Source organism: Simochromis diagramma, unplaced genomic scaffold, assembly GCF_900408965.1.
Source record: "Simochromis diagramma unplaced genomic scaffold, fSimDia1.1 OVJJ01000321.1, whole genome shotgun sequence".
Classification (NCBI taxonomy): Eukaryota; Metazoa; Chordata; class Actinopteri; order Cichliformes; family Cichlidae; genus Simochromis; species Simochromis diagramma.
The window spans coordinates 6,207,724-6,235,649 of record NW_024386772.1 but is presented as its reverse complement, the minus strand read 5'-3'; the positions used below and the strand labels follow the sequence as shown (position 1 = coordinate 6,235,649).

Below are 27,926 nucleotides of genomic sequence, written 5' to 3'. Positions count from 1 at the left end.
GACAGTTTTGCACCACCAAGGCAATTCCCCAAGAGCTATTAGCTGAAAACTTAGAACATCTCTGCATAGTGTGCAAATCGTCCTTAAGAAACTGAGGAAACTGGACAAATAAGGAATAAAAGAAGAAGTGGCAGGCCTAAAAAACTATCTACAGCATTTCAAAAGTATCTAAATCTCATGTCCTAAAGAAACCGGAAAGAATTCAGCAAAGACCAAACACAGGACCTGAAAGATGCATGTGGCTCTTCAGTTTTCAGAAGCCTCATTAGAAATGGTGTCAATAGACGAGTGGCTGTCAAGAAGCCATTCCTAAGGAAGAGAAACAGGAAGAAAGGTTGAAATATGCCAACATACACAGGAACTGGATTGAAAATCAGTGACATCAGGCCTTACGGTCTTATTGATCCATATTTGAACATTTTCATTCAAATTATCATCAATATGTATGAAAGAAGTCAGGAGAGATCAGTGCTGTTAAAAGCATACCTGAACAGAAAAACAAACAATGGATTGGCTTTCCGAGAGCTTGGACCTCATCTTGAGAGAGAACAGAGCAAAAGACATCCAACATCCAAAGAACAGCTTTGAATGTCCCTCAAGAGGCCTGGAGAACTATTCCTGAAAAAAGAAATGATGAGAAAGAGAGTTCAGGCTGTGCTGAAGAATAAGATGCTCATACCAAATATTGACTTTCAAACTTGTTAGAATTGTACAATTTGTTTTTGCCTTGTGTATTATGTATATTTATTTCAATTAATTTGAGTGAAATGAATCTTTAAAAAAGTAAATGCTTCATGTTGGAGTCATTAGAGCAGCAGGTGGCAGTATTCATTCATTTTTAAAGCAGGCTTTTGTTTTGTTTTACTCGGGGAACAAAGACCTGTAGCATGCAGAAATTTAGGATGTTTTCAAGATCATTATCAGTTTAAGAAAACTTGTGTACATTTTAATAACTATATCTAAAGATTTCATGGAGTTTAATTTTACTTAAACAGCATACCTCTGTTAAGGGAACTGGAGACCTGGTTTGTTAAAATAGCTGAACACGAGGGAAACAATACCTCACACAAGAAAAAGAGACAGCCTTACTCTGCAGAATGCATAAACCACTCACATTACCCACATTGCATTTATTTGCATAAAAGTGTTTGTAGTAAAAAGTGGGAGATTTGCATTCACCGTAATGTTGACGGTTCAGTCTGCTTTACCTGCCGTTGCCAGTTTATCATTATGACTGTGCTGAATACTGCTAAATGCTAAGAGATGCTTGACAGTCTACTCAGCCAGAAAATTCATTACACCCATGGATTAATAGTGCAGATATGGCAGTGGATCATTCGACACCAAACTATAACCAATTTAGAAATGCCCAGTGGGTGATCATCTTATTTCCAAGCTTTCAGTTTCTGTAAATGTGCCAAATACAACTGATTGAGACTGAAGGCTTTACAGTGAAATTGTTACAGTCTGCATTTTATTTCAAACCCAACATAAAAACTGAACCGTGTTGCCTTTTTGCTTTGAAATACTCGCATTTCGAACCTCCCTCCAGGTCAGCCTTTGTGGCAGTTGTACCTGTAATGCTAAGATCAAAAAGTTTTGGGTGGATCTAATGGATTAAGGCACACACATACACTTTTTAGCACAATCAGCTTCTTAACCTCCTCCCGTCACAGAAATTGCACAGATCATAGGTCTGTCACGGAGATTCTGATTCTTGGGGTTTGAACTGGTCAAGATAAAATCTTAAATAGTGAAAAGAATTTTACTCTTCAAGTCCCTGAAGAGAATCGATATGATACAGCCAGAGTAGGATAAATTCAAAGTAACAGTTTAACTTTTCACAATCCACAGTCAAAAATAGTTGCTTATGAACCTTATCTTAATGATAAGGTTCATAAAGAGGGCTGAAACCACAGATTAAGCAAGAAGCCAGTTCTGAAAATGATTTCCTCCTCAAGCATAATGTAACCAAACCATACAGGAAAAAAAAACTACCTTTGTGTATTAACAAGGTAAAAACATTTATGCACCTTTATGTTTTCACCAATAAGCTGATAAGTCACCATAGCAACACGACTGTATTCATTTCATACATTTGCAGTAATAATTCACGCTGACAGCCACGTGGAGGGTTTAAGTGAGCTCTCATTGATTTTTTTTTCTCATAGATTTGTTGTTAGTCCCACAATTTGCCCAGTTTTAATGGAAATGAAAATATGTGTGTGTTTGTAGTTCACACACACACACATCCTCGGTGACTAGCCAGACTCCCTGCAGACTCGGTCTATTATTTTCTGGCAGTGTGGTGACACAGTACTTTATTCAGGCTGAATTACACCACCGAGCAACATAGTGCATTCAGTAACCTACTTAGACAATAGAGAAAGTCTCCACACTACACCAGGTGTCCAGTACATATTTGGTCCTACTTTCCTTTAATTGCAAGCCTATTCTGTGATGGACATGTTTTCGAAGCCCCTTTATCGCTGGTACATGAAGCCATTTTCCTGACTTGTCATAGTTAAAGTGAAGAAAGGCCTCTCAGATGTGAGAAACCTGAACATAGCGATGTACAGAGTGGCTCAGTGCTGTTGGGAAACAATAGACATCTGCCTTATAACATTGTGTCAAAGTGACAGATCAATAATGCCTGCATCCTATCATTACACTGCTGTGGGATATTGATTGCTGAGTTTGTGCTGAGTGGCACTTTACAGCCACAAGGTGTCTCACCACTCCTCTTGTGGTCACAGCTCTCTGAACACTGGGCTAGGCCCTCAACTCTAAAGGCATTGAGCTGATGAGTGGAAATGTTTCTGTTTGGGACAAAATATAAGCAGCTACGTGTGCTACTTGCTGTATGTTTTTGTTCGCAAAAAGCTTCTAAAAAAATTCCAAAATTATACAGCGAATAATATTCACAGTAAAGCTGGGAATGTTATGAGTGCCAGTGTTCCACTTTTGGAAAAGTCATCCTGCCCCGTGGCTCTGGATCCTCCTTTCTGTGGAAGGATAACACAAAGCAGGTTATATCGTTTCATCAAACACTGGCTTGACCTCAACACAAGCTCATATTTTTTTCTGAGCTGTCTGTGCAGGGAAGTTACAACAATGAGCAGTAAGCAGGTCCAAAGTTCCTGCAAATCCTACTGCAGAATAGGCAGCATAAACAGACGTTTCCTGTGGCTCCTGGTGTTCCACAAACCTCACTGTTAAACAGGCTGCAGTAAACAGCCAACACATTCCTGCTAAAAGAAATATTAAATAAACATGTTTATATAATTCAGTGCCTAAAATGAAAAGCCTACTGAGTCTATGGTGGTATTTTTGTGTCACATGGTGTAGTTAATCTTGTATTAATCTTTAACTGCAGCTTTCTTTGAAGTGCTATTCTATTTTTAAAGCTACTTTTTCCTTTAACCACAGCACCTTAATATTCTTAAGAGGATTTGCAGGAATAGCAGGCTTGAACGTTTTTCCAAGGATTGCTTTACTTGCCTTTCAGTCTTAATTGACATTTTTTGTAAATCATCCCTCTGCTTAATGCAATATAGGCTCATTCTATAGTCAAAGACAGACAGCCAAATCCACCCAGTCATACAAGCCAATCCCCAAGCTTCATCAGCACTCCGTGTTTTCCAGACTGCCTATGTCTCGTCCCACTCACACTCTCTGTCAGAGCGCGGCGTTGACAACCACTGGCCACTGATCAGCCCACTTTGCACGGGTCGCGTCTCCATGCTAGACTGCTGAAAAAGGAGCTCTGTCCCTCACATTTTCTTTTACTTGCAAGTCAAGCATCTGACTGAAAGCAGCAAGCCTGTCCACGGCAACAAAAGCACAAGAAGTCAAAAAAACCTCCAAGTGATTTTCTAGGCTCATTACTGTCTGCACAATGTCTGGAGAAGACGCACCTGCTCAGCAGCAAAACGCCGTGGACCAAAAGCAGGAAACCAAACCTACCGAGGAGCCCAAAACCGAGCCACCCAAGACGGAGTCCCCACCCGCCGCCGCCGCAGAGGCAGCGGCCACCCCGGTGGCGACCACCGAGAAGGTCCCTGAAGAGGAGACCTTCACCTACCGCGCTCTGGTGCTCACCGGCTACGGGGGGTATGATAAAGTCAAGCTGCAGGTGAAGAAAGGCAAGCCAACACTCAAGGCTGGTGAGGTCCTGGTTCGGGTCAAGGCATGCGGACTGAACTTCGCCGACTTGATGGCCAGACAGGGGCTGTACGACCGGCTGCCGTCCCCGCCGGTTACCCCGGGAATGGAGTGCTCCGGGGTGGTGGAGGCTGTAGGGGAGGAAGTAACAGACAGAAAAGTAAGCACAAACTAGCTGTTGCCTTTTCTTTCTTTTACTGTGTCATATAAAAAAAAACTTGCTGTGCTTGTTTTAATGTTTTGGTGATATGTATTTCATTCAGTTTGGGGCCGAACTGTTACATCTGGGCATGGGCGTGTCAGGCTTTTCTCCCTTCACTGGAAAAAAGTAGCGGTCGGGTTTCCATTTCCACGATTAAATAAATTTAACGTCATCAATCGATTGCAGGTCAATTCATCCAAAATACGGGGATAATATAAATCGACTTTTTGGTTTAATATTGAGCTAATGTGGTTTCACATCCATTCATTCACTTCTGCGTAGAAAGTAGATGGCACGTGTTGTCTTAACGTGAAAAGCAATAAAGCATGTCAGTGTGCTCATGTTGATTTTTCATCTCTGTTGAAGAAGCCAAAAGTGTGTTAATGAGGCAAGTTGTGCACAATGCGGCCAACAGAGGCGTCGCCCCTCTTGTCTCCCCGGTTTTCGAATTGCGCTACCAGTGCGCACTTAGATTGAGCAACTTCAAGTACAAACTAGTTGCTGAGATTGAGAAGGATTCTCTCTTCACACCAAACATTCATGTTGAAAGTCTAAATCTATATAAACACATGTAATCTGTGGGATGCCTTCCATCCTTGCTGCACCTACGCTATGCTGCGCTTTGATGTGCGCCATGGCGCGGCGTGTTGCGTCAAGTTAGCTGGAGACACCTGGACAAGACCGGAAATGAGTGTGTTCTGCCTTCAGAATTAAAGCTACTAACGCGTTCATGTGTTTATTAGCCTATCATATTTTGTTAAGAAAAAGAAGGAAGCAATTAGGTGTGAGTAAACGAGCACTTTGTTCACTTTGTGATGGAAAATAATTTAAAAGAGTGGCTAATGGGTATACAAATATGGCTCTACTTGCAAAATGTTAGGCTAATTAATAAGCATTTTATTTTGGAGAATATGGAACGCTGTCACAGTAAATATTATGACTTGACACCGGTGGCGGAGACCGAAGTCACCGACGCCTTTTGTTACCGGGAGCGACGATGGCGCACACACGAATGGAAAGGGCGAGGCGCGACGCAACAGACAGCATGGTGTGAGAAACTGAATCAGTCGAACAGATATCGAATCATATGTCCTGTGCTCAAAGATCTCTTTAACCCAGTGTTTCAACATCAAAAGTTCAAACCAGTGCGCTCTCAGACAATTAAGTAAATTAAACAGAATATTGAAGCCCCTTCCACCTTGATTGTCATCCACAAAGAACGATGCGTTGTGATGGCAGCAGGATTATTGGTGTCTGTCTTAAATTGCACGATGAGCCATATGAGTCTTGTCTCCTAGCAGCATGGCATCACCACGGTAACGCCTTTTAAAGGTTGTTAAACAAAAAAAAGAACCCAAACGTTACAAAGCAGCCAATGATGACTCACGCTGCTTGTTGTACTAGTACCAGATTTTCTCACATCGTCCAGTTAATATCTGTGGACAACACCATGTGATGCAAGTGCAGAATCAGTCCATCTGACAGGGAGTGGCACATATGTCTGTAAGGTGTGGATCCCTAGATGGATGGCTAATCTATTGCAGGATAACAGTAATGGGGTTAATTAAATGATTGGTGATGGGTGAACTTACAGCAGCCAGACATCATAGAAAGCGAAGACCCCTGTGTTTCGAGAATACTTCATTGCTCCTTTCCATATTGTCAGGGATGTTGATTTGATTTAAAGGTCACAAAGCACACATAGAAACACACAGCCTATCGATACGCTCCTACATCCCCTTGCGGCCTTTAGCTTATAGAATTAGGAGACAATCTTTTTAATGGATAGAGATCACTGCAATCTTTTGGCAGCTGACTCACATGGAATGTGCTGACCCCTGATGGCACAGAATTTTTGGGAGGCTCATCACCCACTGCTGCATTATTTGTCTGCCCTGTATCTCTCCCAGATAGACATATGCACACAAAGACATTCAACAGTGGGAGTGTCTGAGTGTCTTTCTTCCCATATATAATAGATAAAGGCAATAATATATTGCTTCTTAATTAAATAAAGTAAGATAAACAGTGGTTAAGTAGAGTGCAATCCGTTTTATTTCATATTTCCAAAACATTGATATAGCATATTAGATATGCAATGCTTTAGGTTAATTTCTGAAATGCATGAGAACTGCTTTAAAATACAGAAAACTGTGTACAGTAGTGTTTTTGAGTCTTTTTAATGCTTCTACACTTTCTCCCCCCTTTGGCGAGTGCAAAGACTCGTGGGATTCTAAATTTCTCACTTCAAAGCATGACTTTAAAAGTGTTGTTGTGTTTAAACAGGTGGTTTTGTATTTAGACTCTGTTGCGGGTGTGTGAATGGGTTTTTGGTGTTTGTCTGCCCAAGGAGAGAGTTAAGGTTTATCTAGCTATGGGCCACCCTGACTAAGACACCCATAGCAATTAATGACATCTGGTCAGGATTCATCTTCAGGAAGTTTGTTAAAATGCTGAATAGGACAGTATTCGCATACACATGTGGTGCAAGAAGTAGGGGAATTACAAGAACACTGATGTCCTGTTATAAGAAACTTAAGTAAGGATATGCAGCAAGGACATGTAATTATTCATTAAAGTAATAAACTGTAAAGTTATAGTTTAGAGCTCTCAGCTCTTTTATTGTACTTTATCTACTTCAAGAATTTTAGTAAAGGCTATTAAACATTTTTAGATTATGTTCAAAGATTAAACAATATTTGTTTTGAAACTTAAATCAGTACATGGATCAAACAGTCCCGTACGCTGGTTTTAACTCTATCTTGACCTCCTTTTATTGATTTTTTTCTCCTCCATTGTCTATCAGTAACTTTCCCTTCAAAGAACTATAAGTTGACTGAAGTATTACATTAGTTGAGTCACCTGAAATAACCCTAGCAAGCAAATGTGGGGAAAAGTAAAACACTGAGTAAGATCAGAAAAATCATGAATCACCCCGAAGCTCCCGTGACACTAAACATCAGCGTTTGTTTTTTGTTTTGTTTTGTTTTTTTAATGTTTTTTTTTTTTGTTTGTTTTTTTAAAAATGTTCTCCCTCGGTGAGGATCTCGCTCATATGTTCTCAATTACCTCCCTGGCCCACATTGTCAGTCTGGTATTTCCTCCATCAATCCTCCCCTGCCTTTATCTATAGCTTTTTTTTCCTTTCATATAATCTCTTAATTCTGTCTATGACCGCTGGGCTATCGGCGACTTGCTCTGTCGTGCTGCCTTCACTTATTCTGGCCTTGTAACAGTTGCTGGCTTTCTAAAGAACGGCTTTCTCTATTTTCTTCTTGAGCTTGTAACGCGTGCTTTCCTTTCTCTTCTGGAAATTTCTAAAGGTGAACAACTAGACTTTATTAATTCATCTGAGGGAAAAAAGATGATGGATAAAATATAGAGATGCAGCAAGTGAGTGCAAAAAGCAAAAAAACAGCTTGCAGACCATCACGTAGTTTGCTGGATGGGAGCTGGGTGTGGCCTTAACACCATACAAACTCCATGTTGAAACTAACGCCTACTGATGCAGCAGAAATATGTATGCTTTAATTTTATTCACAGGAGTCACAAGAGCTGTGTGGGTGTTATGTTTAGCCTTTATCTTTCGCCTGAACCTGACTTTGTTCAACCTTTTTTTTTTTTTTTTTTTTTTTTAACTTGATCATTTTTTTGCCTACATCATCAAAGCTCCAAGCCACAAAGCAGCTGACTTGGAGGCTTGCATACCCCAAAATTGAATCACCATCTGATTAAGTCCATTCATATACAATGTCTTTGTTCAAGGTGCCTGCACTCCTCACCCTAACTACATCTGATGCAGCATGAAGGCAGAGAAAGGAAGTGCAAGAAGATGCTGTGTGTTTGTCACACTGTGAAGATGTTGTAACAGAAGTGTCACAAGGCTGGTTTATTTGGCCTTGAATGTTCCTACACAGCTTCTGTGTGACTGACAGTAACTCACATGCTTTACATGGGCATGGAAGAATGGCTGCAAATGCATTTGTGAGTCATGTTTGTTTCCTGTAAACGCCTGAACTCCCCCGCGTATCGATTTGTACCACACTGCATCCCCAATTAAATCACAGAGGTTGATGAATTTGAAGATCCCAGCGGTAAGAAAAGACAAGGAGATGGAAATGTGAGAGAGCTGTCAGCAAGCCAAGGGAAGTAGCCCGTGGTAAAAAAGTGATAGTATACTCTGAAATATACCAAATGACTCAGCCTTTAGACAGAAAGATGAGGGTATGAAAAGAGAGAGAGAGAGGGAGATCTCTCTAATTGGAATGGATAGACAGCGAGGCGCATGGCTCCCTCCAGACCATTAGAGAAGCCCGGGTGGAGAGGGTTTGTTCCCAGGAGGCGAGAGCTTGTCTTATGCTCAGCCATGGGGAAGAATCTGGCAGGGACTGTGATGGGTGGAGAGAAGCCAGGGGAGAAGATGGGCCCCATTGTCCTGTCTCACTGATGAGGAAGAGGTGATACGGGACACTCCTCACAAGGGAAAGAAGAAAAAGGATGGTTAAGACAGAAAGAGACAACAGAGGATGAAGAACTGGTGATGAAAGAGGGGATGTCAAAGAAGTCACAGACAGGATGAGACACGGGACTGGAGAAGGGGAAGGAAGACATTCTATAGTTATAAGAGGAAAAGGAGTCAGGAAGTGAAAGAGAAAGAAGGGAAGAGAAAAAGTGGGGAGAGTGGAAACGAGGTGGGAGGGTGAGCTATGTCAGGAGCTGTGGTTAGGGGGGAGGAAGAAAACAGGAAAAGATTTATAATGCTACAGTTGTCGTTGTTTCTTGTGTCCCTCGACTGAGTTCTCCTGATTGGTTAGTTAGCCCGCTGGGGGAGGGGGGTAATATCATGGCTAATTCTTGTGGAAAGAGACTTTTGCGAATTGGAGGATCCTGCTTTGATAAGGATAGTCTGAGAGCAGTAAAAGGACAAGTTGGTGATTAGGATATGAAACACACATTGCACCTGGAACCAAAGTTGTTCTAAACCAGTACACTGGCAAAATTATTAAATGCTTCTCACATGTTTTCTCATATTAAGAGCCAAGAGGGCACTTATGATGTAGTGATTGTTTGGTTTTTTCCCCTTCTTGAGTGTTATTTCCTGATCGCATTTAATACTTTAATTCTTTCTCATGTTTTAATACGATGCATGTTGGTTTTTAAAGCTAACAAAATCTTTTCGTGCAAGCAGTTAACCACTTCAAATCTTTTTGTTTTTCTTCTTTTTCTTGAACTGCATCACCGTTTTTCTTCCTTTATAAACTCGGCGCAGCTCTGGTTACTGTTCTTATTCTGCTCTAGTTTATCGCTTTCCTTCTTTGCTTCCACACTTTAAAAGCAAAGTGTTTGAGTTTGGTGACCGAGGTGGCCGCATGTTTGTGTGTGTTGCTATAAAATAAAAATAAACCTCAGTCTAACTATTTCTGTTCTGTGGATTGCATCATTCACACTGCACTAAGGACTATGAGATAAAGATAGCAGGAGATGAACAGATCAGCGCCTCCAGCAGTGAAACGGGTTCATCTCAAGAACTCAGTCGGTTAAAGTATTGCAGAATTTAGACCTTATTTAAGAAAATAGTTTAAAAATCTGTTATACATACATTACTGTAATGTGTCGTTCTGCAGTGGATACAATATTGACCCAGGAGACAGAAAGAGGTTTTTCCCTGGCTTACATCATTGTAAGGTGGTCCACGAGATTCAGATATGTTTTAGTGGGAAACAGATATCTTACTGGTTTTCCAGTGCTTTAGGACTTTGCTGTCAATCTTTTTTGTCAGGTGGGATGAACTCAAAAATCCCCTCATCGACACCACTCATCAATAATGCAAATGTGTTCAATTAAATGAATTTTAAATGGGATCTTATTTTAATTCTGCATGTTCCAGTCATTTGTAGAGCTGCAAGTTGCACTGGAAAACTTGTAACCATTTCAGTGATTTATCCATTCATTTTAGCCTACATTCCATTCATCTATACCTTTAGTTTGCTGTTTAAAGTATTGTCCATGATGCTAATTCACTCACTTGTTTTCTCTGCATCCATAATCTAATTATTTTTAATGCAGATTCGTTAAGAAAATAAATTGTTCACGTGTTAACGTAATATGTGCATGTAATGTAATCAGACCATCTATAATCACTATTCATTTACCCCCTAACAAGCTCTGGCCCCCGGGTTACAAGAACTGAATTTACAATTTCTTTCCACCCATGTCTTGCTGTGCTCTTTGTTTCAGGTTGGTGATAAGGTTATGGTGCTGAATCGCTTTGGGCTGTGGCAGGAGGTAGCAGTGGTGCCGGCAAACCACACCTTCCTAATCCCAGAGGGGATGAGTTTTGAGGAGGCAGCAGCCCTGCCTGTCAACTACATCACCGCCTACATGATGCTGTTTGACTTTGGCAACCTGCGACCCAACCAGAGCGTGCTCGTCCATGCGGCTGCAGGTAAAAACTAAGCAGAAACCAGTTTTCAAAAATATAGAGAAATTTTTATGCCCATGTGGAACACACAGACTCCTTGTTTTCTGCCAGGCATAGGTTGAAGATACATTGATAAAAGGGATTGTTACTTCAACCACTGTGCTTGGAGCTTTGAATAATTGCCTGCATTCCAAAAAGGTCATATGTAAATAAATGTAATCCTACAGCTATTTGTCAGTTTCATCTTAGTTTGCACCATCTCTGTGATTGTGAACTGTGTTTATATCAACCTCTTTAATAGAGTTAAAGAGACCATTTTACAGTTCATCAGAAGAACACAAATCAAAGATACAAAGCTGGTATTACAGACTAAAAAAAACACCCTTTGGCACTTTCACTTCTTGACTTTCTCCTTCTCTGCGTGCCCTGTTTATGCATTTTTCTTTATGAATTATAGCCAATGGAAAAGGTCCCAGATTTAATCTGTATGAGATATGGCTCAGTGTTTTACTCTCTCTAGGACTCCACTAATATAAGAGCACCTGCCACCTGGAGTGTAAACGGTCAACGTTCAGCGCGAGTGGGTGGGAGGGAGAGAGATTGGGATTGAGGGAGTAAAAGCACCTGTTTTGGGGTGTGATCCACAAAGCTTGAGAGCATTTAATTCTGCTCTGTTTACACAATCAGGCCAGCTGGAGAGAACTGAAGAACACTAGCCAAAATAAGACGCTCTCTCATTCTCCCTTCCCCTTTTCTGCTGTCTACCACTGCACATTTCTCACTTTTTGTCTTATTCCCACTTTAATTGTGTAGAGGGAGCAAGAAAGGGATCCCTCAGCTTTGGGAGCAGTTTGTGGGTGAGGATTGCTAAGAAACCTGACTGCCAGGTGAATGCATCCCTTGACATTAACACTGAAAAAAGAATGAATTTGTAAGCTAAGCTGCGATATGCCCCGAGCTGAATGACAGCTAACGTGCTCATAGTTGTGGAACTGGTGGTCTACAGAGGAATCCCAAATGTTTGCATTAATCATATCATCTAGTTGATGCAATTCATCCCTGTGAATACAAAAACTGTATGGCCCAAGGGTTCCTGTGCAGAGTGTGTTGTCGATGAGAGGAATGCTGTGTGGTGTGGTGTAAGACACATTTCCCTGCTGGTTTGGTTGATGCGGCATCTCTGGTTTCTCAGGGCAGGCTGCCAATCCTGGCTCGCCAGCTGTCCGGACATCAGGATTGTAAAAGCACATTGCTGAGGCTATGACAAAAATATTTGCTGAACAGTCTTGCCAGTGCTCTGTCATTCCTTGCATGTGTAAATAATCATTGCAAATAGTGTACGTCCTGCTGCACCGCTCTAAAAGCTAGCAGTGTGTATATTAGTAGTGCCTTTTCTGAATAAGGTGTTAGAGCGTGAGAGCTGCGTGCATCCTTCTCTTAACATCATCATCGGCTGCGTGGCTCAATGTGTGTGTGTGTGTGCGTGTGTGTGTGCATGTGTGTGTGGGTCCCACCCTGAGTCTGTCAAAATTGTTCCTGATGTTCTCTGATTAGTGTGATCAAAGGTGTCTGCTGTGACAGGGTCAAAGAGAGATGGGGGTGGGGTAAGACTGAGTGTCTACAGACCTATCTGCGCTGTTCTTTCAAGCCTGTTTTCCAATAACAAGAAGGAGATTAAAGCCAGGGGTGCTTATGTTCCTTACAAAATGTATTCCACCATTCCAGTGCAACTGGTTATTTCAAATTAAGACCTAACAGGCTTGTCTTTCAACCATCAATGGAAACCGGAGTAACCAAGAGAACTCTCGCAGACACAGGGAGAACACACAAACACCATGCAAAAAGCCACAAGCCAGCAGGCTTATGGATTCAAACACAGGACTTTCTTGCTGTGAGGTAACCGTGCAAACCACGGCACCGCTGTGCTCTTCCGCTCAGACAGTAATGAAACTGAACAATTTGCTGTATGTAAGTGTGCGGAAGCTGAAATTTCTGGCCCAGAGTAAGAGAGACAAGCTTTATGAATACGCACTATTTTTATAAATATATAAAAAATAAAAAGTGGTATCAAAAGTATGCTAGTACATATTAGTCTAAAGCCTTTTACTAAATGAAAGTTTAGCTTGCACATAAAGACTTGTTGCTTTTATGTCATTCATGTTATTGTAAATGAAATTTCTATAATTTCTGACAGAAAAAGAAAGTGATCTGATGATCATGGGAAACTTTCAGTACTTTCTAACATGTTTATAGACAAAACAATTACCACTTTGTTTTTAGATAATAAACAACTTAACTGCTAACACAGGCATTGCTTCTAGCTTTATAGTAAAGTAATCTAAGGCGATGGTTCCCCTTTTTGGCTAACACTGAAGCAATGTTTACCTGTGACCCCTTTTTGCAGTCCATGATTAAGCACATCACATGATTGAGTTCTGAGCACATCACGACTCAAATATCCCTGGTTTCATTTTGACACGGAGGGGGCAGGGGTTATGACTCTTAGTTGGACTTTCCATATTGTTCATACTCAGCAAGGCACTCTTATTATGTGTAGTAACTTTGAGAAGATTTATCTTTTTTAACATCATTTGTTAGTGCTGGTGTTTGTTATCATCTGTTTCCACAGGTAAAATTAATCGATATGCAATTCCGAGGTACATGCATCTTTTATCCTATGAAGTTATGACACAATAGTGAGTTACAGCTAAACCTTTCTCACAGCTCCACCCATTTGACTAGCATAAATAGGCAAAGGGATTTACATTAGACTCATTAGACTGTCTCAAAATTTTGCAATTGCTGGGCGCATGTGGAAGTGCACCCAAACAAACAACACTGATCTTGTGTGTAAGACATGTCTGCATAACACCACATTCTTGCAACATTTGTTTATGTTGAGCAAAGATAATATAGCGAGCTTTAAGATGAGATTAACTGGGCCACATAACCCAGGAGTAGCACAGGCAGTGATTGGTTTTTCAACCTCAGTGACAAAGTACAGTTGTAACTACGATATAAACTGGTTATTTTTTCTTTTTATTGAAGGCCAAGATCGACAGCTTTTTACCACATAGACTCTCTGTTTGAGTAATTTTCTTCATTCCTCACCTTCATGTCTTTCTAGTAAATTCTTGAGGGTTCATCCTCTGACTGACTGTTTTTCTTTTTTTTTTTTTTTCTTATAAGAATCTAATCTGCTAATTAATCACTTTGGAAAATGATTAATTAAATTATATTTAAAGCGTCCCTGAAGGTCCTAAAACTTTTAGTTGAACAATAATTCCTAATAATGAACATCTAATCATATCATTTTTGACAGATTTGGGAGTTTTTCTTATATAAAGGTTACTAACATTGATGTCTATCATAGTTTGGATAAGAAGAATAAAATGCAAAAAAAATCTTTAAGTCAGGGGACAAGTAGCAGAATCCTGGAAGACCAACAGAAGAGGGATCTCCTCTTCTAGAATGGATTTACAATATAGAGAAAATTATGTCATTAAAAAAAAGTTGGTCCCTTTCAAGAAATAATCTGGCTCTTAAATGGTTAACTTGTAATTGTCCCACTTTATTTTAAGACCTGATGAATGAGCTGAAGAAATACTGGTAGGTAAGTTTGTATACTTTCGGATGGAGGAATTTTTTATGCTATTCTAACTCACTATATGTTTATTATAATGACATGAGGGTCATTCTAATTGTTAAACTGTGCATGTGAAATTTCACAGAATCCACCCATTCTCAGCTTCTTATCCTTTTCGGGGTGGCGGGGGGGATGGAGCCTATTCCAGCTATCTTGGACAAGAGGCAGGGCACACCCTGGACAGGTCGCTAGTCTGTCGCAGGGCTAACACACAGATGCAGACAACCATTTAGACTCACATTCACATCTATGGGCAATTTAGAGTTTCCAATTAACTTATCCCCACTAATTGCATGTCTTTGAAAGAAAAAGACATGCAAGTAACCGGAGAGAACCCATGTGAACATGGGGAGAACATGCAAACTCCACACAGAAAGACCCTGGCCTGATGGTGGAGCTGAACTTAGGACCTTCTTGCTGTGAGGCAACAGTGCTAACCACCGTGCCACCATATTTCAAGATTTAAAGATCGTATGAAACTGAAGTAAAGGTTACCGGTAATGTCAGAAATAATAACATAACCCTTCGCAGCTGGTTGCTTTGAATCAGTGGCTTCTAAAAAAATTTTGCCAGGTCTCACTTCAAAAGCTGGAAAAAAGTTCACACCATACATGCCAAAAAAATTTATCATTCTGTAGAAATAAAAAGGATTCAACAAGTATTTTAGTGTAATGAAGGCCAGCACTTATTTTTTTTATATTTTGGCCTCTATTTTCCCTATAAAAATAATTTATTCATTAGTTTTACTCCAAATTTCTCCCAGGTCATTTTCAACCTCATTTTGTGAAAAGTTGCATTAATGGTGGTGATAAATTTTAATGCTCTTGCTGATGGAAAGCAGTGACAGATATTCATGGGAATAACCTGTTGAACTCTGTTGTGAGCGTCTTCAGGGATGGATGCTTTTGTGTCTCCATGTTTTCTGGTAATGTCACATCAGCATGAAGAGCAACATTTCCTCAAATGTACGCTGACCTTAACCCATCAGGATCAGGTGACCAGATAACAATGCCTGCCTGGTGTTTAGACTCTGTCTGTCAGTCAGGCCTTTATGTGCATGTAAGTAAACTCTGGTGAATAGTCCTCAGCTGCTTCTCTCGTGGGTCCGCTCCTGTCCTTTCTCTCCAAACAATGGCTTTTTGTATTTCCTCCCATCGTGCCTCTCTACTCCACTGCGTTTCACATCTGCATCCTCCGTTGTCCTCCTCCGCCTCCGGCACTCCGTAACCTCTGCTCCCTCTGCTTGACCTCTCCATATCCGTGCTCTAGTCCTCGTCATCGGGGAACGTACGCACGTTTCCCCTTTTGTTTTCCTCAGAGGGCTTGGGTGGGGACGAAGTTTAGCGGCATTAGGATGCATCTCGTGGGTTTTTCACTGTACCCAGCCAACTGCCTTTCCTCTGACCTCTCCCTGAACTGGCCCTAATGTTTATGAACCCTGGCCAGCCATCGCCCCCCCACCACACCCACACTACACATTCCTGCATACATATGGGGCTCCACTGCTTCCAAACATGACGTCTACCTCTGTTTTATTTATGACTGACTGCGGTCCAGCATTAGGTGTCACGCATTGTGTTGGAGATGTAGAATGCATAATAAGAATTAGGTGGCGCTGTAGGGGAGGATTTTGCTTCTGTGCTTCAGCCATGTCCCCCATGAATGCCTGGATTTCCAGCTCAATCTTTCACTGCTTAAAAAAAAAATACTCTGCACACTAATAGCACTGTAAGGTGCTTTCGTCTCCATCATATGTTATCAATTATCTCGGCTCATAAAGTTTGAGGTTCGTGTTTTGGATTTTATTTTTCTCAGCGACCAATTATGGTGGCTGCTGCAGCTGCATCTTCCTGGAGTGTATAGGATAGCCTTACGCCAGGGTTACACTGAGGATTAGCTGGCAAGAGTTGAAGTGAGAGGCTTCCAGCTGCTGTATGTTGGTGAAATACACTCTTGACTGTGATGGGGGACAGCAGTCACAGCTGAGGAGTTAAATCCTTGTTAATGGTAATCTGTAGAGCTGATGGTCCTGGAAGTAATTTCTACTCATGTAAATTTCAGCTTGAAAGCATGCTTTTAATCTCTATTGCTCCGTGTGAATTGTGAAAGCAATAATGAAACAACTGAAAGTTTCTTAGACCATTTTTTACCTTTGAATCCCTCATGCCTCTGCAAACAACTAATGTGAAGGTATGTTATTTTTAACTGCTTTCATACTTGCCCTGCTTTAGAAGCAGCTGTCGGACAGTTCTCTACATAGCACATTGAAAGGACTCGGGGAACTTGGGTATCTGAAATAATTACAACTTTTCCTTTTTTGTGGGGGGGGTTCTATATGCACCTCAGTATTGCAAGTGTACTGTCAGCGATCTCTGAATGCTTAGTGAGTGAAACAGGTGGCTGGATCTCTCGGGTTTGGTAAATGAGAACCATATCCTGGTATAGATCTTCATGACTGCTGTCAAACCTTCAGGCAATGCCTAAGGCATATGTGTAAGCCACCAGTGCGCAGTTGACTGCAGATGGGACTGGCAAAATGTGTGTTGTTTTTTTTTTGTTTTGGGGGGTTTTGGGGGGGATGTTGTATGATTCCAAGAAAGATTCTTATTTCAGTGTAATTTTTTCCTCCCAGGACTCCCTCACAGATTACTGTTCTCATTAATTATTTACCAGCTAACAAAGTCCCTTGCTGTTTAAGCATTAGCTCATGCGTACTTACATCTCTGGCTCTCACAGATTTGTTGCTCCTTGGAGTGATTACAAAAGTCTGTGTCTTTGTAAATGATTTCCCTTCCTCTCCTTTCCAGTCTGTGTGCACAGGAGGTCGTACCCTAGTTTAGCAAATGCTAATTCACTCTGACCACTAAGCGGGAATCTGGGCTGCGTGGTTGAACCGTCTCTGCGTTCCCTGGGCCTGGCATTGCCGGCAGGCAGATCAGCTGCACAGATAGGAAAGAGAAACCAGGGCAACCTCCAACCTAACCCACCAATCACGTTGCTTGTTCGCGCTCTCATTGCTGTAGCCGTTGACAAATGACCCCATCTACCCTCATCCCAACCACCACATACAGTCACAGGTGTATGTGAAACCTTTTTCAGGACACCTGTTTGTGTGATCGTATCTGTATCTGTGTGGCAAAACAGAATAAGTGCACGCCAGCTTGTGTTTCATTTTGCGACAAGAAATGAAGGTTATGTCTATACCTTTACATGCATATTATTATTTGGTCTGTGCTGTGACTGTTTTTATTTTAGTGCTACGTGAGAATCATTACTCAGGAAATTACAGGGGCCACCATCACATATGTGCAAGGGATGTTTTTTTTTTTTTTTTTTTTTAATTCACTCACAGTAACTAAAAGTGGATTTCCTGTATGAAACACAGAATTTCAACATTAGAGAGAGCACATTAAACTGCTCTTCAAGCCCACAGTGCATGTACACACACTAGAACAGTCATTCCAGAAAACACAGAGTTTGTATAATGTAGTATAATACCTCAAAAGTACACATTAACAACAGCCAGCCACAGCTCCTTTTGTCATTACAGGAGTTGTATCTGAAGTCAATTATAGAGCTTAAAAGAACAGCAAGAATCTCAACAAGTTTATTTGGTTCAACTTGTTGAGATTGTAACCCTGCCATGGTGAGTCTGGGTAACAAGAGATGCCTGTATTTCATTCTTTGTTAGCCACTAATGATAGGTTAAGGAGGACATGAGTCCTTCTGTGAAGAAATCCCAGAAAAAGAAACAAGGACCAGGGACTAGTCATCTTCTGGTGTTGACAGTAACCGTACGGCCTCCATCCGTCCCCATACTAACACCTGAAATCACAGACTGACTCATACAATTGAGTAACACCGTGATGTGTAAGATGATCTTCATTTGGGCAAGTAACACAAAACGCTGACAAGGTTATGGCTTTAAAGTTGATTGACGCTCGACGCGGATATTGTATTTATTTTTATAAATCTGAAAAATATTTCTCATGTCCCCACCCTCCCCTACTGGTGAACTCTGGGTGTGGAGCAATAATAGTGGCCTCAGTGTCAGTTTGGATTCCACTGTGTTTTGGGGAAAATTCCTCTTCACTCCTAACTCATATTGTGGAAGCCAAGTGCAATTTGTGCCAGAATGTTAGAATGTACGGATTCAGGGAAAGACAAAAACCCCACTGTTTATCCAGCTTCTCCGGAGAGGGAGAGGGAAGAACACAACAGATAGGTGGATGCTTTTTGACATTTCCTAATCGCCGAGTGTAAACAATTCAATTGAATCTTCAGGAGAAGAAATGTAATTAGCAACAAAAATGTACTTAAGCTGCTTTTTGCTTCCCTGAGCAAATGGATCAGTGTTTGTGGCTGGTTCTAAATTAACATGAATTCACACTCTGCTCCTGCCAAGAAACATTATTTTAGTTAAAAGAAATAGATATAAAGGGAAGACTTATAATTCAGGAACACAAGCAAAAGCACTAGGTTAATAAGAGGTTAATATTTTAATCTTGGCATATTTGTGAAGATTAGCAGATACCAGCAGCCATTAAGAGCTGTTCAAAGCTATGGCCCCGCTCCTCTCTCCTTTGTGATCTGTGCATGTATCAATGTGTGTGTGTCCGTGTGTGTGTGTGTGTGTGTGTGTATTTGCGAATCGAGATGGGGTGCAGTAAGGGGTTCTGGCACAGCTCAGGAGTCTTGTGATGGAGGATCAGGCGTTTGTTCTCATGGGATTCAGAAACAGGTACCGTTCTCCTCATTGGCCACAATGTTTCTTTGACTGGAAACATTTGTAACCAGCCAGTATGAACTAATTTTGTCTTCTCTCGTTATCAAAATATGGGTATACAATATCATTAAAACAGACACTTATTGCTACGTTTTCCCCTCACTATGTATTACTGCAACAGAAGGGGAAATTACTATGTTTACTACAGTAGCATTGGTTAAACATTAATGTGAGTGCATGGCTGCAAGTATGCAGGGAAAATGGATGCATCATCATGTTGGACACTTTTTAACACCTGTGGGTTGCTACTATGTGACAAAGCCATTGACTAAAAACAGCTCTTAAACCTCCCACATGACAGGCGATGCATATTCAACAATTTCTCACTTTGTCTGCCTTCCCCTCTACCTCACACAAACTGTCGCGTGTGCACTAGTGCAAAAACTCAAGTCAAGCAGGCACGTTTGCGCTGTGTTCGAATGTGTGAAAACATGCATGCAGCTTTGTGATGATCTGTTTGTTATCACATATTAATTATAACGTAAGATATGATACTAATGACAAACTTGCCCAAAGCAAGAGCAGTTATTGAAACAAAATGGCTCCCTCTGCTCAGTCATTGTCGGCAATTTGGCCGAGGTTTCCTTGGCAACGCAAACTTGGTTTCTCACTGAGGACAAGGAGAGACGGTGCTGTTATAACGCAGCCGTGACGGCACTCACATCCAACAGCAACAGCCTCGATTTTGTTTTCTCGTCAGTTGTACCCTCGGTGTCAGCAGGCGTGATTATAGTAACGAAGAGCGGCTGATTCATCTCTCCTGGACTCGGGCTCTTACATCAACAAAACAACACAGAATACATTTCTTTCTTTACACTGAAATGAAGGTTTGTGAAGGAAGCAAATTAAAATGATTTGGATTTGTCTTTACAAGTTTTTTGACCCTTTTTTGAACCCTGTGAAAGATTCAAATCTAACAGAAAATGAGATCAGAATCATTGCTGTGAACCATGCAGTGTTTGTTTTAAGTCTTTTGAACTGACTAAAGGAATTATTGTGATTTTAAATATGCCGTTCGCTGTAACTACCTTTTTTTCTTTAAAAGACGCTCCTTGAATGATTTTGGTGACTGTGTATCAAAAAAAACAGTTTATTGTTCACTTTTATTTTTGTTTCATGTCCAGCAGCAAGAGCTTTGATTCTCATACCCTTCAATAACGTTGGTGTCAGTAGGCTTGATAACACCAATGCAGAGTGATTGATTCACCTCTCCTGGTCTAAGGATGTCAAATTAAAATCACAAAATAAAAAGAATTTCTCGTCGTCACATTGAAAATAAGGCTTTTGAAGCAGTTGCATTTTTAAAAATTCGGCTTTTATTTCCTGGTTCTTTCTCCTCTACAACGCATTTTAGTTACAAAACTTTTATTTATTTTTAACACGGGAGTAAAAGCAAACCATTTTATTTTTCATGCTGGTAAGAGAATGGGGCCTAATCCTATCATTAAATCTTGGTTCAGTTTATTTATTTTTTTGCTGTTTTTATGCAATAGTGCATCCGCAGAGAGGAACTGCTGAGACGTTGCTCTGAAAAGACTGGTTCACTGGCTCAGAATAATCTTTACGTTTATATGAAGGGACCAGAGGTGCATCAGTGTCATCTGATGCACAACATTCGCTCTGTGCATCACAAAAGAAACGAAAATTCCAACGTTATCGAAAGCACTGAAAACAACACATCCCACGGCATGTTCAAAACACTTTGCTACTGTGTGCATTTTATCACTGTATGTAAAGATAACTTATTGACAACAATCAATTCCACAAGTCTAATCTTTTGCACAAGGGCAATCAAATGTGTGCTTCTCATGCATGTCTCTGTCTTCCTGTCTTTAAGATGATCTTGCTCTTGATCTTCCATAGTCTGCTAAATATTTAAGTGTAGATGTCTATGTAAGCATGCAAATTATTCATCTACTCCAAACCTTTCTAGCAGACAGGCAGCCCAACTATGCAATTAAAAGTTTGTTATTTAAATATGTTTTGCTTTACTCTCTGATTCAGATAAGATGCACTCTTTACTTGGTCAGGCATGAATGACCTTTATGGATGCCTTTCAGTTCAAGTCCTCAAGTCAGGCCCTATTTCAAACAAGCCACTGCTTATCAGTAACCTATTACTTCTTGCGCTGGCTGCCTTTGCAAACACTGGCAGAGGCTTTTGCCACAACTATGTACACACTTTGGAATACAGCACACAAAAAACACAGATATCCAAAACATCCAATCTGTCTTTAAAGTCTTGGACAGTGGAGCCCTTTTTGTTTTCAGCTGACATGATCATAAGGAACTATGTCCTTTGTAATCCAACTGTCATTTTCCAAATGGTGGGGAAAAAAAGACTTGAGCTACTTTTTTTTTTTTTTTTTTTTTTTTTTTGACTTTGGAATTTTTGACAGGTTGTTTCAAATAAGAGAACCAGAAATTCGATGTCATTTGAGCTACAATGGCTACTTTCTCCAGACCTGGATGTGTGTGGGTGTCTATTCACCCCAGGCCAGCTAGGGTTAATGTGATTGTGTTTAATGCGCTCCTTACATACCCCTGAGCAAAACACATTCACACTGATATTGACTTGCTTGTTTGGGAGAATTAATAATTAAAATCACATTTACCTGCCATAAGTATGTGTAGAATGGAAATTCCTAGATGCTTGTGTTGAGGTATGTTTTGTTCAGGGTGTCGCCTTGAAAGATTAAGTTGGTTATAAATCCATGCCAAATAGAGTTTGCACTAGAATTCATTACAAATCGTGTTTTTTGCAGTTCATGATTTCACATATCAAATTAACTCTTGTCTTCCTTCAGGTGGTGTGGGGATTGCAGCTACTCAGCTGTGCAAGACAGTGAAGGATGTGACTGTGTTTGGCACTGCTTCAGCCAGTAAACATGAGACCATCACCCAGGGTGGAGTTACGCATGCCATTGACTATCGCACCAAGGACTATGTGGAGGAAGTCCGCAAGATCAGTCCAAAAGGTAAGAAAATTAGCCATCTGCACTGTTAAAGCTGCCTAAATTCATATTGAGACTGTTTCATATTTCAAATAGTTCAGATTGATATTTTCCCCTGGCAAGAACCAGTACTGTGTGACTGCAAACACTGAGATGATACATTTTCAACCACATTGTCTTTCTCGACAGAGCTGGCTGCAATGTGCACTAGACGGATAGCATGTAGGGAGTCATTTTCCCTACCCAGCAAACTCATTTCACTAAACAGTGACTGTTTGGATTCTCACTGCCACCAACAATGTATCCACACAGTTTTATGTAGATGGACTCGCCAAGATGAGCACAAAAGAATTCAGCTTTTCAGTAAAATGAAACAATGTTCAGTTCCTGTTTCTCCTTCCAACTACTGCTGTGATCCTAGCAGGATGGAGACTGTTATTATGCTGGTGGCTCATTTCATAGTCCCCTCTTCAGGCCGTCTCTGTTCTTTGTAACATAGAGTTAGACAGACAGGCATTACAGAGACAGATAGCGAGAACTGACACTTTGGACACAATGTATCTAATTAGAAGCCTGGATCAATGTGCAGTCCTGCTCTCTACCTTTCCCTCTGTGTCTTTGGCTGCCTGTCAATTTATGTGTGCTGTGGTCAAGGCGGAGTCCTGCTGTGAGCCTCCCACAATCAATAAAAGCAGGGTTTAATAGAGCAAGGAGGGGTAGCCCAGTTTGAGGAGTCCCCTCTGGCGGAAAGGAGCATCATTAGGCCTGAGCTTATATAGTTCACCATTAATAAGCCACAAAGAAACCTTCATAGTTAGATTGCCATCCTTTACCATCTGTTCAGAGGATAGGTTATTATTCTATCCTCCAAGGAATGGACAGCAACAGAAAGTCATTTTATCCCTCTGGTCTGATCAGTGACAAGAATGAAAGAACATCAAACAAGCAGGCCCTTACTCGACTCTTCTTCTTACGTCTCTTGGAATATATGGGCTCGTCTCTGTGCAAACATGGTGCAACTTGGCCACACTTGCTACTCCCAGTGAACTCTGCCATGCAGAGGTGGCTGCTGAGGAGACTTGGCAGGCTGTTCTCTCTGAATTCACACCAGTGATGACTGTCCCTTTCTTCTCTATTCTGCTCCAGGGATGGACATAATACTGGACCCTCTTGGAGGATCAGATACCCATAAGGCCTACAACCTGCTGAAGCCTATGGGCAAACTTATTACCTATGGTAAGTAGAAAAACAAGGCCAATGCTTGAGAGTCAGTTGGTAATTTTCACGAGACAGCCATCCACAACATTGCTTTGGAAGAACAGGCCAATAATTTGGGCTGTAATTTTTTTAACTATACTATTAAGTGGCCACTTTTTTTTTTTTTTTCTTTTTTTTTTCTAAAACTTAAGGTCTAAACCAAAATGTTGGCCATTATAATTGTTGGTGACCTTATTATAGCGTCATGTAACATTAGTAGGAATGCTAAGGCTTCAATTTACTGCTTCATTTTTTTAACTGCAACTCTACAGCTTGAAATAAAGCACATCAACAAAAGACAATATACCCAATATAAGACCGATGATGTCAAACCTTTAATTTGTAGCAGACTAGTAGAGTGGTGGGCAGAATAGAGGCCCATGTCATCGGCATGCTGCGTGTCATTCGTGGGAAGCCCTTTACACTAGCTGTGTTGAGATGCCAAACTCGAACCAGTATACATGCAGTGGGTGGGGTCGGCATCCATGGAGAACAGGGTGCTCCCTTTGCATGTTGCTCAGAAACCTACTACCCAGCATGGTGCCCTCCACCCTCGCCCATTCATCCATGTCACCCCCACAAAACCCTCCAGCTCCACCCCACCATCCTCTCCCTCAGCTTCTTTTCCAGCTTATCAGAAGTATGCATAGCCGAACAATGAGTGTTTTATGCGCAAGAAACCTGGAATGTGTCTGAATGTAGCAGACTGGGTCCCTCTTTCTGTCAGAGCATGCTTTGTGTCCCCTGTTTCCCTTGAGAAAAGCTCACACAGTGAGGCCATAGGCTACATGAACGCAGGATGAGGGGGAATAGGGATGTGTTGACAGTGACAGCTGAAGTGCTAAAGAGGTTTTTTTTTTAGGGTGGAAGGTGTAGGTGAGAGTTTGAGGACTGAGGGGAGACAGAAGGGAAACAACAAACTCGATATAACAAGGTGCAGCACTTGACGCTTGACAGAGATATTCAATTTACAGTGACGTAAAACAGCCAAAACGGCAAATCTCCACACTAAAGGACCAGTTAAAAAGAAACATTTGTGATCTTTTTGTGTAAATTACTTGACAAAAAATTATCTGTCGTCCAATTTTCTGCTCATTTTTTAATACATTAATAGAGTGGGTCTTTCACCACTAAGATGAAAATAGGTTATCAGGAAATGAAAATGGGTTATCAGGTGGGTAAAGCTGTTGCAGATGAAAAAAAACTGAGAAAGTTGGTGGGGGACTGGGAAATTTCATAATTGAATCTCATGGCAAAATTTTGTCCTGGAGAAAATACTGTATTATTACTACCACAAAGAAGATTTAGACTATTTTGGCAGGTGTGCATGCATGTTTCTGTCTGTGGAAAAATAAATATTAATCCTCACCACTGAGGATGAGAAGTTGAGATCAAAACTGAGGTGTAGTTTGAAAATGGGTGTGGTCTAACAAAAGAGTGCAGAATAAAGGGTTCCAGTTCCTTCCCCATCTATTTACAACTCCCCATATTATATGTCTTAATATCTATAGACATATACATTTGCCAGATTCAATAACAGTTCAATGGTAGGAGCCAACACAAAGAGTTTTGAGTAGTCTGTGTTTCATGAATTTAACGTAGTCACAAAACCTTTGACTGCAGGTGTGTAGCTGGCCTGCTCTAAGTTAGTTTCTAGTTGAAAGTCTTTCTTAAGCTTTTTATTCCAGTGATAAGCGATTTAAGCTCTTACTTTTTCTGCCAGGAGCGGCTAACATGCTGGCAGGACAAAAGAAGAACCTGCTTGCTGTGGCAAAGAACTGGTACCACCAGTTCTCCATCCACACACTCAGCTTGATTCAGGGAAACAAGTCGGTGTGTGGCTTCCACCTTGGCTACCTAGATGGGGAGACAGAGCTCATCACCGAGGCAATGAATACCATTCTGGATTTCTACAAGGACGGCAAAATCAAACCACGCATTGACTCTACTTGGCATCTTGAGCAGGTTTGTGTCTCTGTGCTTGCCTATTTATGCCAGTAATTACTATTAGTCTCATGTGGATTATGTCTTGGTGGATTACGTTCTTTATTCTCACATAAAATAAATGTATAAGTAGAGGCTATGATCGGTTAAATACTATGAGATTATATCATTGTTTTTGTTTTTTTTTGTTTTTTGAAATTTTGCTTAAAGTGGTCAGTGTAGTTGAGTAGATTGGGTCATTGCAGGGACTATTACAGTGTAGCCTTAGAATTTTTGACATTACATTAATTTAGTATAAATGTAATGGCTTGTATTTATTTAGTTCATTTAATCTAAATTATATTTTAGATGAATTTCTGCTAATCTTTACAATTTAGCAGAAATTCATCAAATTTTTTTCAAAACTTATATTAATAATAGAAAATCTTCTGTATTTTACAAGACATATGCAGCAGTTTTCCTTTTTAGCTGAATTTGCCACTAAACCGTTTCCATTTCATGTCCTTTATATCTTTTTTTTTTTTGTAAGACCAGATGATTTATCACAACACGGGTGCATTTACACCTCTAATATATATGCTTATTGACTCACATTTACAACCCCCCCCCCTTCTTAAAATGGATGTGAATGCCAGGTGGGCCTGTGTCTGTTTATGCATTTGGTGGTAGGATCTGCAGAAGCTGGGTGTGGCCGTGATTCAATAAGCCTCCCATTCAACAGCCAAAGTTTGTGCAGAAGAAGCGCTCTGTCTCAGTCAGACAGACAGACTCAGATTGTTGCTGACAAAATTAACGCTGCTAACAGATATGAATAGAGATGGTGTGAAAAACACAGATAGACGGAGAGAGAGAGAGAGAGAGTCAGAGGCTGACATCTTCTGTTGTCAAAGTCAGAGCTGGTCAGTATTTTGGCTGTGTGACTGGGACCGGAGAGAAACACCCGCTGCCTTTCTCCGCCATCTGACGCTCTTTCTCTGCCTCTCCATCTGTCTGCTCTTTCTATCAGATTCTTTTTCTCTGTCTTTAGGTTATTGACTCCCTCTCTGTCTCTCTCTGTCTCGCTGTATTCTCTCCTTCTCCCTCCTCACAGTGTATCTTTTTTGCTCTTTCTCTCTTGTTGCTATGGTGACATCCTTTAGTCAGCGTGTGCCTCTGTCTTAGGGAGGGGCCCTGATGTATGAGAAAGAGACATGGAAGGAGAGTGGAAATACACAGAAGAGAAGGTATAATCTCTGTCTGGCTTGGAGCAAGTTTTTGGACAAAGTCTTCAAACATGGGTTAGATTTACATGAAGCCTAATGATTCTGAAAGGTTTAAAAGCTCCATACAAAGAAATATGAAACGGCTGAAACTGACTGAAATTTAAAATGGTTGCATAGGGTGGGACCTTTTCATAAACTGATCAGAATTTAAAAAGAAATTATAGCACATAAACGATTCCTTTTTTTTTTTTTCTTCTAAACAAAGGTTGTAAACACTTTTTACAATTTTGTAAAAATGGTGGTTTGAACTGAATTGGCCCTATGTGGAGTTTGATTTTTAAAGAAGATAATAATGGAAACTGCTTCAGATCAGAGAGCTGCTCCAACACCCATCAAAGGGATAAGAACTTTCACAAGAACTTAATGCTAGGAGAAACCAGTTGGATCATTACTCGTACTTGGCATGAAGCAGGTTATGGTCTGCTTTGGATGCCTTCTCGCTTCTGGTAATACGCCTGTAGGAAACTTGACAACCACTCATTTGCTGTACATTCACTCTACTTTTGGCTATGTCATCTTACAATGGCACAGTGGAATATCACAGGACCAGGGAGCTGGCAGGTCAAATTCCGATTAATGTCCAATCCAACTGTCCAATGTTCTTTCCTGGGTAATGCCTGTAAAAATTCAGGGCTGCAGTTTGAGTGAAAATGACTCTGTTTATTACTCTTATGCATGTTACACTGTCCCAGTTTAGTGTTTGTGCATCAATGCATGTAAAACTCAGACCATATTAAATCACATTCCATGTAAACAGCTGACCTGAAATCTTCAGTCAGAAGATGTAACCGTAGCCAGTCACACTTCTGCTAGTAGAAGTAAAAGCTGTGGGTTAATAGGGTTATGTTTTAGTGTACTTTTCAAACGCAGGCACCAAGGCAGAAGATGCATTGCAGAGTATATAATTAAGTTAATTAATTTACAGATGGAGGGAGAAGACCATTAAAGTTAAGGTTTGGGGCAAAGAAATCGATACAGCTTAGTATCCTGATATTTTATGTGGCAATTACGTGGAGATACAGGGAGTCCATTTATTTTATTAGATAAATAAAAATACTCTGGGAAAACGATGAACAAGAGGGCTCACCTCATGCGCCACCATCCCGTGATCATGCAACCCGAGCAAATTTACATTCAATCGGCTCAGCAAACTAATGGCTCAGTCATACAAGTTAAAATTGTCCAGAGCTTGGAGGTGTTACGGCCAGTGATCGTGATTACATAGGTCACTTGATAGGAGGCAACCTTTCTGCAAACAGTTGCTGTCAGACTTGGACTGACTGCAATCACT

At 40.8% G+C, this 27,926-nt stretch overlaps 1 protein-coding gene across 1 annotated transcript in view; it reads left to right on the top strand.

Moving 5' to 3' along the window:
- Positions 1–3,671: 3,671 nt before the first annotated feature.
- Positions 3,672–27,926, top strand: part of vat1 (vesicle amine transport 1) — a 31,037-nt gene continuing 6,782 nt past the window's right edge. The window contains exons 1-5 of the mRNA XM_040045218.1: positions 3,672–4,324; positions 10,604–10,811; positions 22,026–22,196; positions 23,319–23,408; positions 25,153–25,394. Coding sequence (XP_039901152.1) covers positions 3,899–4,324; positions 10,604–10,811; positions 22,026–22,196; positions 23,319–23,408; positions 25,153–25,394 — 1,137 coding nt within the window. The 5' untranslated portion in view covers positions 3,672–3,898. The remainder of the gene's footprint in view (positions 4,325–10,603; positions 10,812–22,025; positions 22,197–23,318; positions 23,409–25,152; positions 25,395–27,926) is intronic.